Source organism: Oryctolagus cuniculus, chromosome 1 (genome assembly GCF_964237555.1).
Source record: "Oryctolagus cuniculus chromosome 1, mOryCun1.1, whole genome shotgun sequence".
In the NCBI taxonomy this organism is placed as follows: domain Eukaryota; kingdom Metazoa; phylum Chordata; class Mammalia; order Lagomorpha; family Leporidae; genus Oryctolagus; species Oryctolagus cuniculus.
The window spans coordinates 216,756,551-216,772,361 of NC_091432.1; the positions used below are offsets into that span (position 1 = coordinate 216,756,551).

The following is a 15,811-nucleotide window of genomic DNA, read 5'->3' on the forward strand; positions in this document are numbered from 1 at the left end:
CCCTCAGGTCTCATGGTCAAAACTTGATAGCTTGGGATTTGTTCTGGGATCAGACCCGAAGCTCAGGGTCTCTGCTGATGTTGTCCCCAGAAAGGTTTCTCTGGGAGTGCCTGGCAACAGATCACTAAATATATTTAAGAACTCAATACTGCTAAAACACCCTCACCACTCCCTCAAACAACAGCGAAAGCCGATCCACGAAATGGACAAGCAAGACACAAAAAGGGAAGAACCACTAAGAAAAAGTTTACCACCCTAGTAAACAAAGAAACACAAAATCACCGCCTTGATTCCAAGCTTATATTGGAAAAGATTTGAAAAGAATAGTTACTTTAAAAGTCTGGGGCATCAAGTGCTTGGGTACTTGCCACCCTGGGAGAAGCCTCAAAGAGACTCCAGGCTCCTGGCTTCAGCCTGGCCAGACCCTGGCTGTTTACAGCATTTAGGGAGTGAACCTGCAAATTGAAGCTCGCTCGTGCTCTCTCTCTCCCCGCCTCTCCTCTGCCCCCTTTACACTGCCTTTCAAATAAATAAATAAAAAATAAATAAATCTTAAAATGATTCAAATCAAAGTCAGGGGCATAACTGACTAATCCATTCCTAATTCGTTGCTATTGTGTCCACAGGATAAACTTGTCCATCTTCAGCCTCCCAAGTGTTTATTACAATTAGCAATAAATAATTTTATGGTAATTGCCAAGTCGAAGTCAAACACAAAACAATCAGCGAACGGCACGCAGGGCCGATCGCGCCCGCTGGCAGCTGCCGAGCCGCGGCTGTGCGCCTGAGCGCGTGGTCCCGGCCCGGGGCGCGGCCGCAGCCGCGGGGTGGGGCACGCGTGGGGACCACAACTCCCAGGCGCCCGCGCGCCGCCTCTCCCGGACCATGTGATTCCCGCGGCCCGGGTCGCGATCGCGGCTGCAGCGACCGCGGCGGCGGCGGGCGGACTCGCAGCCCAGAGACCGGAGTGACCACAGGCAGCCCCGGCGTTCGCCCTGCGCGCTCGCCATGGCGGTGAGTGCGGGGCGCCAGGCGGAGGACGCTACGCGGAGTGGGCGCCTGGGGCGGGGATCCCCTGGAGTGGTCGCCCAGGGCACCCCGAGAGCCTGGCCTCTCTGGCCCGGAGCTGGTGAGGGGGTGTGTTGGGGGCACTGTCAGCCGGATCAGATGGACGGACGCGGCAGGTGCAGTGACTTCAGGCGGTTCTTTCTGTCTGTCCCTCCTGCTGGGAGTCGGTCCTGCTGGACTAGCCCGCACCGAGCGCGTGGGTGAAGGCGGCCAGAAGCCCTGGCCAGCGGCCGGGGGCGGGAGGGCAGTGACCTGGGGACATTCCAGGGAGACTCCCACGAAGAGGAAAGACCTAGCGCGCGGGCACGCCGGCGGGGGCCCTGCCTTGGGCAACTTCCCACTTTGATTCTTTGGGGAGTTTAGTGCCAGCTGCTTCCCATCTTCCCTACGCAGTGAGTCAGAGAATAGCGTTTGGGACTAACTACATTTCCTGCTAGGGCTCACCTGGGCAGGAGAACATGCCGGCTTGCAAGACTGTTTGGTCTTTGAAGAAGTTGGAGCATGTGTGGGCTTTCCTTTTAAATTCCAGGAAGAATATGGTAGAATTTCAGATCTAGGAAGTCCGTGGAAGCCTTGTAGTCAGAAGGCCCCTCCTGCCTCCCGCAGGCTCTCTAAAAGGGGAAATAGAAGGGAGCCCTTGAGAAAGGTCCCAGCCAGTCAGAGGTGGCGCTAGGACCCTAATCTCCATCTGCGATCTTTGGCTTTTAAATGAGAGAAACCCCAAGTGAGACAATGAAGAGGAAAACAAGTGTCTCTCCGCCCAGGGTGTGGCCCCAATGAAGCACTGATAAATAGCTAGAAACAGAGATTTACCCATTTCCTGCAGAAAGCAAGACTCGGGCCCTGCCCCTCCCCTCACCCATCCCACCACAAAGCCCTGTCCTAGAAGACTGCAGCCCAGAACCCCTTCCTTTTTTTTTTTTTTTTTTAAGATTTATTTTATTTATTTGAAAGACAGAGTTAGAGAGAGAGGTAGAAACAGAGAGAGAGGTCTTCCATCTGATGGTTCACTCCCCAGATGGCTACAATGGCTGGAGTTGTGCTGATCCGAAGCCAGGAGCTTCTTCCGAGTCTCCCATGTGGGTGCAGAGGCCCAAAGACTTGGGCCATCTTCTACTGCTTTCCCAGGCTACAGCAGAGAGCTGGATTGGAAGTGGAGCAGCTGGGTCTCTAACCAGCGCCCCTATGGGATGCCGGTGCTTCAGGCCAGGGTCTTAATCTGCTGCGCCACAGCGCCAGCCCCAGAACCCCTTCCTTAAGTCAGGGTGTGTGGATTTGAATATTTCCATCTAGCAGAAAGGTGTGGGAGGCAAAGTGACAGGTGGATCTTTGTCCCTCCTGGGCTTCCTTCCAGTTGGGAGGAACCAGTTGTGCTCTGAGACCACTTCTCGCTCTGAATGTACCATGTAGGCCGTCTTGCCCAGCTGCCTCCTGCTCCCCGGGCTCTGTCCCCAGTAAGTCCCCCCCAACCCCTGTGGCCTCCCTTTCTGACCACACACACCTGTTGTTATGACCCGATCATTCCTCTGTCTCCCCTCCAGGGTGGTCAGTGCCACGTGGGCCCGGGACTTTCCTGGTTCATCCCTGTATCTGCAGGCCCCGCACAGCTGCCTGCATTAGTTTTACTGCTCTGTGGGCTTTCAGGTCCATGGCAAAAGGTGTCTGGGTTTGGCCCAGGCCCAAGGATGAGAGCAGGAAACCAGTTAGGGCAACTCCCGCAGAGTGATTAGCCACATTCCGTTCATGCCAACTGCTTTACCAGCTGGACTCAGAGAAGGGGTGATGGGCACAATTCCGGCCCCACCTGGCAGACAGAGGTGGAACCAGAGGCTTCTGTTGAAATTGAATGAGTCCAATTGCAGTGTAACTGGAGTTGCATAAGATTATTTATAGCTGTTAGTTTTTGTATATTAATCTTTCGTGAGCATTTTGCCATGTCAGCAAGTATCTTTTTTTTTTTTAAGATGTATTTATTTACTTGAAAGGCAGAGTTACAGAGAGGAGAGGCAGAGAGAGAAAGGTCTTGGATCTGCTGGTTCACTCCCCAATTGGTCACAACTGCTAGAGCTGCGCCAGTCCAAAGCCAGGAGCCAGGAGTTTCTTCCGGGTCTCCTGTGTGGGTGCAGGGGCCCAAGGACTTGGGCCATCTTCTGCTGCTTCCCCAGGCGCCATAGCGGGGAGCTGGATTGGAAGTGGAGCAACCAGGACTCAAGCCGGCACCCATACGGAATGCCAGTGCTGCAGTTGGAAGGTTAACCTACTAAGCCACGGTGCCGGCCCCAGCAAGTATTCTTTTTAAAATCCTAAGATCTCTGGGAAGTGGGACTCATAATGATTCTTACATTCTTCTTGGTATTGTCTCAGCTTTTTACATTGAGCAAGTGCCACTTCCTATCAGGGAGACAAACATTTTTAAATTATTCAATGTGGTCTTTTTAAATGTTTAACTTATTTGAAACTCAGAGCAACAGACACACAAACAGAGAGAGAGGGAGAGAGAGGGAGAGGGGGAGTGAGGGAGAAAGAGGGAGAGGGAGATCTTTGATCTGCTAGTTTACTCCTCAAATGCCCACAACAGCCAGGGCTGGGCCAGGTGGAAACCAGCAACCTGAAACTTCATCTGGATCTCCCAAGTGGGTGGCAGGGGCCCAAGTACTTGAACCGTGAGCTGCCATCCAGGGCATGCATTAGCAAGAGCTGTTGTGGGCATCTGGGGAAGGAACCAGCAGAAGGGAGATCTCTCTCTCCATCTCTCTCTCTCTCTCACTCGCTCGCTTTCAAATAAAATGAATTTGTTAAGAAGGCTAGAAGGTGGGGCCAGCACCGTGGCTTACTTGGTTAATCCTCCGCCTGCAGCGCTGGCATCCCATATGGGCGCCAGTTCTAGTCCCAGTTGCTCCTCTTCCAGTCCAGCTCTCTGCTGTGGCCCGGGAAGGCAGTGGAGGATGGCCCATGCACCCGCATGCACCCACATGGGAGACCAGGAAGAAGCACCTGGCTCCTGGTTTCAAACTCGCGCAGTGCTGACTGTAGCGGCCATTTGGAGGTTGAACCAATGGAAGGAAGACCTTTCTCTCTCTCTCTCTCTCTCTCTCTCTCTCTCTTTCTCTCTCTGTCTAACTCTACCTGTCAAAAAAAAAAAAAAAAAAAAAAAGAAGGCTAGAAGGTGGGCACAGTGCACGCACACGTGAGTCCCCAGCAGACACAGTGGCTGCAGGGCTGTTCTGCTCGGCCAGCTGGCTTCCCAAGGCTTTTCCCATGCGGTGCAGGCACAGGCAGGGTTTGGTGACACGAGTCAGGCTCCTACAGGACGGAGAGGCACGTTTGCCGAGCTGAGCAGCCAGGTCTACTTCCAGGTCTTTACCAAACCTACAGGTGCAGCATCCAAGTCTGAACTCAGGGATGTAGGAGGTGTCTGGGGGAGATTCCCCCACCCAACCCAGAAACACAGAGGCCCGCTCGTTTTTTCTTTTATGCGGTTGTAGGAAGGGGGTGAAGCTCAAACCGAGGTCTGCACCAAGTTAACAGGAGCCTGTGAAAGTGAAGCCGGACCGAGGGAGAGGGTTCCCAGGGTCCTGTCCCTGTCCCCATTTACACATGAGGACACCGAGATCCAGAGGCGGCTTACTGTATATTAGCAGCTCAGGCCACACTGCTGTTTCCTAGCAGAGCCGGGAGGTGGGACCAGGCTGCCGCTTTAGATTCTGTGTCCTTAACGAGTAGGCTTTGCCTGCTGTGTTCAAGCTGTCACAAACAGGCGAGCATTAGGATCCCACAAAGGGGGCTTGTTAACATCTTGTGTCTCTCTTGTCTCCTGGGGGTTGCCCTTGCATCCTGATTGAGAGACCTGAGAAGGCCCAGGCATCTGCATTTTCCATAAGGCCCTGGGGACGCTAGGGAGATGCTGCTGTCCTCCACCAGGCTGCCTGCCCGTGCGGGCGTCACGGTGGGCCGGTGTCTCCCAGGCCAGGCCATGCCCCCTACAGCCCGTGACTCAACCTGGAGTGTACGCGGCCCGTGCCATCCACACCTGTGTCCCTCCCGCCTTTGCCACTGTGCCTTTTCAACCTGCTTCCTAGACGTAGTCCCCTGGGCTCTGGCCTTCCTTCCCGATCCTTGGATTGATCCTGGTCTGTCTCCTTTGCTTATTTAACGTGAGCTTGCCGTCTTTCTCAGAGAGGCTGGACTTCCTTGGATGGGCCGAGCATGGGTATCTAAAATAGTTATGTTTTTTTTTTTTTCTCATCGTTCCATCGCTGTCCCCAGTTTCTTCCTCCAAGGCAGCTGTATCTGCCCTTGTGCTGTTTTCCCATCTTCTTTCTGAAAGAAGCAAGACAGCCCACCCCCCTTCTCCGTCTCATACCACAAACCACAGTGGGCGTGTCTCCTCATCTTGATGTCTCTGTTTTTGTCTTGTGTCAGATGAGGGCCAGGTGAAATGACATGACTAGTCTTGAAGCTGCCACTGACTCAAGGTGACCTCAAGCACAGCTTCCTGTGCTGCCCTGAGAGGCTGCATTGAGAGGAGTTAAAAACCCAGAATCAGGGCTGGCGCTGTGGCGTAGAAGGTTAAGCATCTGTCTGCAGTGCCAGCATCCGATATGGGCACTGGTTCGAGACCCGGCTACTTCACTTCTGATTGGGCTCTCTGCTAATGGCTTGGGAAAGTGGTGGAAGATGGCCCAAGTGCTTGGGCCCCTGCACCCGTGTGAGAGACCTGGAAGAAGCTCCTGGCTTCAGATCAGCCCAGCTCTGGCCGATGTGGCCATTTGGGGAGTGAACCAAAGGATGGAAGACATCTCTCTGTCTAACTCTGCCTCTCTAATAAATAAATCTTAAAAAACAAAAACCCAGAATCAGAAGCCAGCCTGTTTAGGCAGAATCCTAGCTAGGCAACTAGCTTCTTACCTAAACTGCTTTGTGCCTTAGTAGTTTCATCTGCAAAATGGAGCTAAGTAAAGGATGAAAGTGCTGTACAAAGTTCTTGGAAAATGCAAATTATGAAAAAACTCCACGTGGATTTCAGAATTTTTGCACCAAAATGAGCTTATCTTTCATTCCCTTTTCCATGAACTTTTTTTTTTTAAGATTTATTTATTTATTTGAAGATCAGAGCTACACAGAGAGAGGAGAGGCAGAGGCAGAGAGAGAGAGAGAGGTCTTCCATCCAATGGTTCACTCCCCAATTGGCCGCAATGGCTGGAGCTGGGCCGATCCAAAGCCAGGAGCCAGGAGTTTCTTCCAGGTTTCCCATGCGGGTGTAGGGGCCCAAGGACTTGGGCCATCTTCTACTGCTTTTCCAGGCCACAGCAGAGAAGATCGGAAGAGGAGCAGCCGGGACTAGAACCGGCACCCATATAGGATGCCGGCGTTTCAGGCCAGGGCTTTAACCTGCTGCACCACAGCGCCAGCCCTTTCCATGAACTTTTAAAAATACCTTCATAACCCCCTTGCATAATTAAGACACGTAACGGTTTTAGAACAGTGCCTACCACAAAACGTGCAGTGTCATCCCTCCCCACCCCCATGTGAGGAAGGAACGTTGCTCCGGCCGCGCACGTGGGAGCCGGGACATAGTCTTTGCTGTTCCAGGCCGCTCAGCAGGGACGTGTGCAGGGCCCGGTTTCAGACTCCTAGCAGCACGGGCGGCTGTTAGACTCTATTTTGCCCAATTCCAATCTCTCCCTAACTTACCTGACCACAGAGTCCCTTTTCTGGACTATTCTCACCTCCTGTGGTTCTCTTGTGGGCCACTCCTGAGAAGCGCCCTTCCAGCTTTGAGCTTCAAGGGCCACCTGGGGTGTGGAGCCCAGACCGCGCACCCCCTGGTGTGGGCGGCTTGGCAGTGTTTTCTTCGCCGTTTCCCTAGGAGGAAGCTGAGGCCTGGGAGAGGCGTGATGACAAATCTGTTTCTTTACTGTCTCCTCTGAGCCTAAACTACTACTACTACTTTTTTTTTTTTTTTTTTTTTTAAGATTTATTTATTTATTTGAAAGAGTTCAGAGAGGGGGGCAGGGAGAAACTGAAAAGGAGAGAGATCTTCCATCTGCTGGTTCACTTAGTCGGCCACAACGGCCGGAGCTGGGCTGATCCTAAGCCAGGAGCCAGGAGCTTCCTCCAAGTCTCCCACATGGGTGCAGGGGCCCAAGCGCTTAGGTCATCTTCTGCTGCCTTCTCAGGCACATTAGCAGGGAGCTGGATGGGAAGTGTATCAGCCAGGACTAGAACTGGTGCCCACATGGGATGCTGGCACCACAGGCAGCAGTTTAACCTGTTGTGCCACAATGCCAGCCCCTGATCCTAAGCTTTTGAGGGGGAGAAAGCTACAACACACATGGCCTTTGGCTTAGAGCTGTCGTCTGCAGACAGAAGCTTGGCACATCTGCAAACAAGTCTGTGGCCCTGGGTTCTAAGAGGCCATGGAACACCCACATGGCACCACTAGAGATGGCTGCACCCCGTATTAGAGTGCCTGGGTTTGAGCCCCACCTCTACTCCCAAGTCCAGCTTCTTACGAAGGTGCACCCTGGGAGGCAGCAGGTAGTGGCTCAAGTACTCAGGGGCCTGCCTCCTACCTGGGAGACCTGGCTTGAGTTCTAGGCTCCCAGCTTCGGCCTGGACCGTCCCTGGCTGTTGCGGGCATTTGGGGAGTGAACCAGCAGGTGGAAGATTCTCTCTCTATATATATGCCTCTCTTTCTCTGTCTCTGTTTCTTGTGTTTCAAATCAAAATAAATAAACAGAATTTTTGTAAAACACTGCCACACAGCTCCCACTCTCTTCCTTTCTGGGAGACGGGGAAGCTCTTGGTGTCCTGGAATGCACAGGGCTTTGGAATCCAGCGAGCCCCAGGTCGGAACCCCAGCTGGGCTGCCGTACCAGCATTCTGATCTCCAGCAAACTGCTTAACTTCTCTGAGCCTAGTGTCTCCCTTTGTCCTTCCTGCCATCGCGAGGACTGTGGTGATACTGAAAGGAGACACTGTATTCTGTATTAAAATCCCTTGATGCCGCCACCTTGAAGGCAGGGAGGGCCAGGCAGTCTTTTGAGACGGGCATTTGGGCAGTCGCTGTGTGGCCACTGCTCTCACCGTCCGTGTTTCCTGTAAGGCGGAGCACTCCTCAGGGGCAGACACCGCTCTCTCTAATGCTGGCCACAGAGTGGGGCTCTGCAGTGCTTATTGAAGGCAAGGACGCGTGTGGATTTCAGATTGAAGACAAACACTGCTGGCCGTGCCTGGGACAAGCGACAGAGAGGACACTCCGGGCTCCCCTTGCACAGCTCTCCTCAGGTGCCTGTCCTGGAGCTGAACAGAAGGCCTGGAGGCTGGGGGCACGGAGGGGCAGCGCCTCCCTACTGGGTTTGAAGGGTACAGAAGAGACATGCGTCTGGTTGTGGATGGGCACACCCCACCCTCTCTTCCACGGTGGAATGGCCAGCTCAGTGACAGCTCTGCTGCCCACCTGCTTGGCCCAGACCCTGCTCCGTGTGCCCCTAGTTGGCCCCGATGACCGCTGATGGCCTCCCCAGTATTTAAGTCCGATGATCCCATTGTCTGGGCACCCAGGGAAGGCTGCTGGAGAGCACTGGGGCCCACGACGCCCCTGCCCGCCCCCGCCCCCCGTGATGCAGCTCCCCTTGTCTTGCAGATGCATTTCACCTTCTCACACGAGGTGGTGCTTCTCTTCGATTTCTGGAGCGTCCACAGTCCTGCAGGTAAGAATTGGGACGCTCAGACGTGTAGCCTGCGGAAGCTTGCCGCGCCAGGCGGTGGACCCTGGCTCTCTTTATTCTCCGAGGTGACTCTTCTGGCAAGAACTTTGCGCTTGTGACTCCCTTTGCAACCGCTGCCCTGCCTGCACATTGCAAAGGGCCCTCCTCGCTCAGTGATCCTCACCAAGGCCCAGGAGGCAGGGAGCACTTCCTCCCTTTTTAAAAGATTTTATTTATTTATTTATTTATTTGAGAGATAGAGTTACAGACAGTGAGAGGGAGAGACAGAAAGGTCTTCCATCTGCTGGTTCACTTCCCAAATGGCCGCGATGGCCGGAGCTGGGCTGATCCGAAGCCAGGAGCCAGGAGCTTCTTCCAGGTCTCCCATGCAGGTGCAGGGGCTGAAGGACCTGGGCCATCTTGTACTGCTTTCCCAGGCCACAGCAGAGAGCTGGACAGGAAGAGGAGCAGCTGGGTCTGGAACTGGTGCCCATATGGGATGCCAGTGCCATGGCGCCAGCCCTGGGAGCTCTTCCTTCTATCCCAGGGGAAGGAATTGAAGCCCAGAGAGGGCAAGCAACACGTGCAGGGTCACACAGTCAGGAAGCATTGGAGCCACAACCAGATCAAGGCCACCTGGTGCCTCCTGGCATCTGCTTCACCCAGGTTCCTTGTCTCAGCACGGAAGCCCACCATAGCTGCTGCAGCCTTGGCCCTCTGAAGAGAAACCAGTTTGAAAGGGAAGAATATTCCTGTGATTTAAAAAGGCAGAGTTGGCACTAATTCAAGCTAGAGTTATTTTTTACCTTTAATAAATGCATCTTTTAACATACACTCTAAATATTAAATACCCATCATTGTAGGTGCAGATCCAGCAACTTATGGTCCTCCCTACACTGGGTTCTCACGCTGGTTACCTAATACTGAGTAACAGTGGATTAAAACAATGGCAGGTGTTCTGTTATCCTCAAGGTTTCGTGACTTAACTGGGCACAGTTAAGCAGGCCTCACGGAAGACTCATGCAGGCCCAGTCAGCAGGTAGCAGCTGGAGCCCGCCGTCTTGAAGACTTCTCACTGCCATGTCTGCCAGTTGTTAGGATCTAAGCCGCAGCTGTTGGTTGAACTCCTACATGTGGCATCTCCCATGGCCTGGGCTTCCTTGTGGCAGGACAGCTGGCTTCCAAGAGCCAGTGTCCCTAGAGAACGAGGTAGAACATGGTAGTACATGGGATGCATAAGACCTAGCCTTGGAAATCACATGGGCTTCCTTCTGCCTTGTAGATTGAAGCAGCCTCATAGGTAAAAGGGGAGGGAATGTGGACCCTGCCATTGGCATCAAGAGTGCTGACCATAGAAGGCTGTGTGGGGTGGGTCTTTAGAAGAATAAGGTAGATGTGTGTGGACGTGTTCGTAGGGGCCACAGCTGGAGGGGAGATAGGAGTGAGAAGACTTCCTTCTCACTGTATACCCTGACAGTGTCTGAATGCCTATCATGTGCATACAATCAATTGCAATTTGATGTTTTAGAAACCTGCATCTTTTTTTGAGGAGGATTTCCCAGTGGAAGCCAGAAAAGGAAAAACCAACTTCCTGTTGTTCCTTTGCTTCTATCCAACACACTTCTGTGACCGGATGTGTAGGTTTGCCCCTACACCAGCCAATTCTCCAACACCAGATGGGTGTCCTACCACCTGGTTTAATTCAGATGCTGAGGGAGTTAGTGCAGAGTGGTTGCCTAGCAACGGGGCCTCCCTGCCCATGTGCTTCTCAAGGAAAACCACCGGGTTGCTGTGTCCTCCGAGAGCTTTACAAGGCGGCCCTGCTGGGGGACGAGAGGGGACCCAAGTCTACCTCCCCTTCAGAAGGCGTTTGGGGACGGGTGGAGTTAGGGTAAACGGGGTGTACCTGGGGGAAACTACATGATGGAAATGACCGGTGAAGGGGAGGCGTGGAGAGGCCCTTGTGCATGCACATTAGCACATTGTGCTTTTACTTGCGTCTCATGTTCAAAGCCAGAGCTGTGCCATTTACCACAAGGAGCCATAAGGCAGCTCTCCCTGCAGCCTGACCCAGTCTGTGCGGATACCAGTCATCATTTTGGCTATAGCTGGTTCCAACTGGCTTTATCAGGGATCCTAAAAGACAGCTTCGTAGATTCCTAGAAAAGACAACTATTATGGGATAACACACTCCTATGCAACAAGCAGGTGAATGACTCTTGTGGGCTCTTAGTATGTTAGGCAGCTAAAGGGAGCTTGCTGTTAGGAGGGGGAGGGGGAACCTTTACTGTCCCTGGTTTCGGAGCCCACAGGTTAAGTGCAAAGTCCCACAAGACTGCCACCCACTTCAGACACCAATCACAAGTCCCAGGTTGGCTCCTGCACTTCTGACTGGGGTTCCTGTGAGTCCTCTTTGGAGTTATTTGCTAGAACTCAGGGGAACACTTTTCTTACATTTACTTGCTTTTTTTTTTTTCTTTTCTTTTAATATTTATTTATTTGAAAGGCAGAGTTAGAAACAGAGGGAGAGAGAGAGGTCTTCCATCCACCGGTTCACTGCCCAAATGGCCACAATGGCCAGAGCTGGGCCAGGCCAAAGCCAGGAGCCAGGAGCTTCCTCAGTGTCCCCAACGTGGGTGCAAGGGGCCCAAGCACTTCAGCCATCTTCTGCCGCTTTCCCGGGCACACCAGCAGGGAGCTGGATTGGAAATAGAGCAGCCAGAAATGGAACCTGCACCCACATGGGATGCTGGTGCCACAGGTTTACCTGCTATGCCACAGCGCCGGCCCCTTGCCTGCTTATTATTAAAGGACCACAGATAAACAGCCAGAGAAAGGAGAGGTGTAGGGTAAGGTATATGGGAAGGGATTCTGAGCTTCCATGCCTGCTCCTGGTGCGCCGCCCTCCAAGTACCTGCATGTGTTGGGCAACCTGGAAGCTCGCCAACCCCATCCTTTGGGGTTCTTATGGAGGCTTCACACATCAGCCACCGACTCAACTTGCAGTCCTCCGCTCCCCACCGATTGGGGGTGGGGCTGTCAGTTCCAACCCTCTAATCACAGGGCTGCTTCCTGAGTCCCCAGCTATCTCAATAGCATACAAAAGTCAGCTCTGGGCAGTTTGAGGGTTTCAGAAACTGTGTGCCAGGGAACCTGGGGCAGAGACCGAATTCATAATTCTTATTATACCACGGAGCCCAATAAAATGCTTTAGCTGGACCATTTATTATCCCTCTACTTGTCAAACAGAAGTAGCACTGGTGGTTAATTTTTCCCAGCAGGTCTAGGAAGCACTTTGTTTTCTGTAAAAGAACTTAACTGGCTTTGCTCCCTTTTATAAAAGTAATACAGGCGTTCTTCAGAACATTTGTGGAAAATGACATGATTTTGGTGTACACAGTTCTGAAGGCCATGCACAGTCTTCTCACAATATGCATTTTCATTGAACTTTTTGAAGCTCTCTCACACCACAGAGAAATGTTAGGAAATCAGATAAGGCAGTAAAAGCACCTGCATCCTGCCGGCCTCCTTCCAGGCTGATGGTGCACCTGCATGTGCACAGGGCCCTGCTGCACCTCTTGTCCCTTAAGAAGTCATCATGTACAGAAAAAAAAAAAAAAAAAAAAACAGCGACAAAGCAATCAGAAGACCAGGAGGTTTACTGATGATGCTTGGGGTCATCTGACCTTTCCTGGCCAACAGACCCATATGGCCAAATTATTACAGGGGTAATAATTTTTCAAGTCATTTTTTCTAATTGAAACTGCCAATACCATGAATAGAAAGGGAGAACCATAAAGGAGAAAGAAGGTGACGTTCGTTCGTGTTTGTGTTAACCTAGAGCAGCAGTGTGGAGACAGACGCCATCAGCTGAACCTAGGGACTTGGTGGTGCTGCTTCGGAGGCATCCATACTTGCATCTTGCATTCTTCATGTGTAATCAGATTGCCAGAGACAAACTATTTCATCATTTATTGTAAATAACACTTTCCCCCCAGAGCTACCATAAAGTCTCTGTGATGTATTGTCTTCCAGTTGCAATAAAAATTACTGAGTTGCATCAATTGGGAAAAAAATAAAGAAGTTATATTGTCTGTGTGCAGCGTGCCCAGGGAGTAGCTGGGGCCATGGTATCTTTTCTTTGCCCCCAGCCCTTGGCCTCTCCAGGTATCTTTTCCTCCTGATCTAAAAGGCCAAGAGAGAGAAAGAGACAGTGAAGAAGCTCCGAGCTCAGTGAGAGTGAGGAAGAAGGCACGCGGGCGAGGTAGACAGAATGGCTTTGTAGGCGGTGGGCGGCAGCGTCTGTCACCTGGGCCGGGTCCCAGGGCAGCAGCCCTCGCCTGCCAGGTCTCGGCAGCTCAGCCTCTTTGCACAGGCATGGCCGTCTCGGTGTTGGTGGTCCTGCTGCTGGCCATCCTGTATGAAGGTATCAAGGTGGGCAAAGCCAAGCTGCTCTACCAGGCACTGGCGAGCCTGGCCACCCCCATCAACCAGCAGCTCATCCTGGAGACAGACCGGGACTCAGCTGGCTCAGACGCACCCCCGGTCAGCGGAACCCGCCTCAGGTATGGGCGCTGCGCGCGGGGCAGGGGCAGGGTCCTCATGATTCCCCCTGAGAGGTGCGTTGGCCCGAGAGAGCAGTAGCCTCATTTCATAGAAAGGAGACTGAGGCTCCGGGAAGGAGCAGGAATTACGGAAGTGGTTAGTTAGCTCTGCTCTCCTGGTGTCTGCCCAGAGCTCTCTCCATGAACAGCCTCTTGGGAGGCTTGGGACAGCTTCAGGGAACCGTGATCTTCAGAACTCTGCTGGGAGCCTCTATCCAGGAATGGGGTGACCCAGCAGCACGCCCCCAAGTCTTACCAGGCTTCCCCAGGGATTGCTGACAGCAGTGTATCCCATGTGATGGGGGAGGGAGGCACCCTCACCTCTTTCGTCCCCTCCCACTCTGACTGGGGAACCACTCAGGATCTCCATTCTGCCTTCTCCACCTGCAGCGTAGCCTCTGCCTCACAAGCCCGCCTGTTTTGTCACCAGCCACCTTACGTGGGCATCGCATCTTCAGAATCCCACTGCGAGGTGTTCTTGTTCCTGGTTTACCGATGAAGGCATCTAAGTTCAGAGCAGTTCAGACATTTGTGCTAGGCCACATTTAGTAAGTGGCAGAGCTAGGAACCCATCTGTCACCAAAGTCCCATTTCCAGGGTCACGTAGCCTCCCACAGTAGATGCAGGGGTTAAATCCGCCTCTTACCCCATCAGACAAGATGGGTTACGTATCCTACCACTTTCCCTTTGCCTAGGATTCCAGGAAGCTCAGAGCTAACAGTGGAGATACGTCTTTTTACAAAGAAACTCTTGGGTTACCCATAGAAGTTATAAACAAACTGGCCATGTAACTCGGTGTCTTTCTACTTCCGGGTATCCACTCTCCATGTCCAGTTCACTACCACCATTAACTCGGTTCTCTTTTCCTCTAGGTGGTTTCTCTATCATTTTGGCCAGTCTCTGGTCCATATCATTCAGGTGGTCATAGGCTACTTCATGATGCTGGCTGTCATGTCCTACAACACTTGGATCTTCCTTGGCGTGGTCCTGGGCTCAGCTGTGGGCTATTACTTAGCCTATCCACTTCTTGGCATGGCTTAATTAGTGAGGGATGGACAGGCACCAGTGGCTGGAGGGAGCCGAGGTCCCCTCTTCCAGACACTGTAACTCAGCGCTTTTTCTTCTGGTAGCTACTGAGCTCAAGCTAGCACTTGCCCCCTGGCCACTGCAGGCACTTCCCCCCGACCCAAACTGCACAGGGCTCGGGCCAAGTCTTGTGCCTTAAAAAGGCTACTGAGACCTAAGGGAGAATGAGAGCAGAATCTCGGGGCCAGGGTTGCTAGCCTCTGACAACGCATCTGTGTAACTCAAAATTTCCAAAGATCTTCAAGACAAGAGATGGTTCTGGGTGCAGGGCATTGACCCTGGCACTGAACCTGGAAGCCGTCTCCTCCTGCTTCGTGCCTTATCTACAGGAGCATCTTCCACTGGATTTTCTGAACTCTTCTGCCTCTGGGGGACAGAAACCAAGCCAGCTCCTTTTCCTCACCTTGCTGCCTCCAGAACACATGAAGACTGCCTCTTCTGTGGATTAGGCAGACAAACCAAGATTTCTCATTTTCCTAGTTGAACTCCTGGTTAGCAATTTTGCACATTCATACAAAACGTTTAATGAAATAATTTTATTCTTGATGGATGGAAGCACCTGCTGAGACCTGTTCCCCCTTCAGGGGCAGGATTGGGGGACAAGTGACAGCTGAATGAAGGCAGAGATGCAGGGCTGTTATCAAGGCTCCTGGCATCAGACAGCAGCACCTGTAGGAGGAAAAGAGTCAAACAGCCTTCCGTCTGAGAAGCTCTTGATGGCCTTAATGCCCCTCTTCCCTGGATCCTCCTCTACGCAGAACAGAGAACTGCCATTAATAATATCCAACTCTTAATGTTCTTTACTTCCTAACTTACTGCTCACCCGTGATGCTTTAGTGGGGAACCATGGGTAAGCCACGGGGTCTCAACTGAGGACGCAGTAAGAAGAGAACCAAAGCCAGGACTGTTTACAGTCAGATGGACCATCTGGGTATCCAAGCCTCTTCACGGCAAAGGAAAGCGACCCAGGGAGAGAAAAACCACTGCTCAGACTGTCATGTCCAAGCTCAAGCACCTCATGGGCTGGAATACAAGACAGTCTTAAGCTTTGGGGGATTAAAAACAAACCCATTTTAATAAATTATATTTGTACACAGCCTGGGACTGCTCTCGTGTTTTTCCACATTCCAACAGTAAGCACGTGTAACCCTTGACCAACTGCAGGAGCCCAGGGGGTGAGGCGGCCGACAGTGCTCTCAGGCTGTCCGTGGACTGAGTCTGTGCATCTGCCATAAAGATGACAACGCCATGCCCAGGGAAACCGAGTCCTGGAACACTGTGCAGCGGGACAGCCCAGTGCCAACCTAGTGACAGCCATTCTCTCATTCAGGTAACGAGCAT

General features: G+C 52.5%; 1 protein-coding gene across 2 annotated transcripts; it reads left to right on the top strand.

The window, feature by feature from the left end:
• The first annotated feature begins 860 nt into the window (after positions 1-860).
• Positions 861-15,567, top strand: SLC31A2 (solute carrier family 31 member 2). 2 transcript variants are annotated; one of them, XM_002708116.5, is made up of 4 exons: positions 861-1,014; positions 8,717-8,783; positions 13,156-13,345; positions 14,257-15,567. In XM_002708116.5, exons 1-4 carry the CDS (start codon positions 1,009-1,011, stop codon positions 14,423-14,425), a joined length of 432 nt encoding a protein of 143 aa, XP_002708162.2. In that variant the 5' UTR covers positions 861-1,008; the 3' UTR covers positions 14,426-15,567. The 2 variants fall into 2 exon arrangements, with proteins under 2 accessions (XP_002708162.2, XP_069911844.1); XM_070055743.1 differs by having other exon boundaries at positions 921-1,014; positions 12,932-13,345.
• Positions 15,568-15,811: the final 244 nt, after the last annotated feature.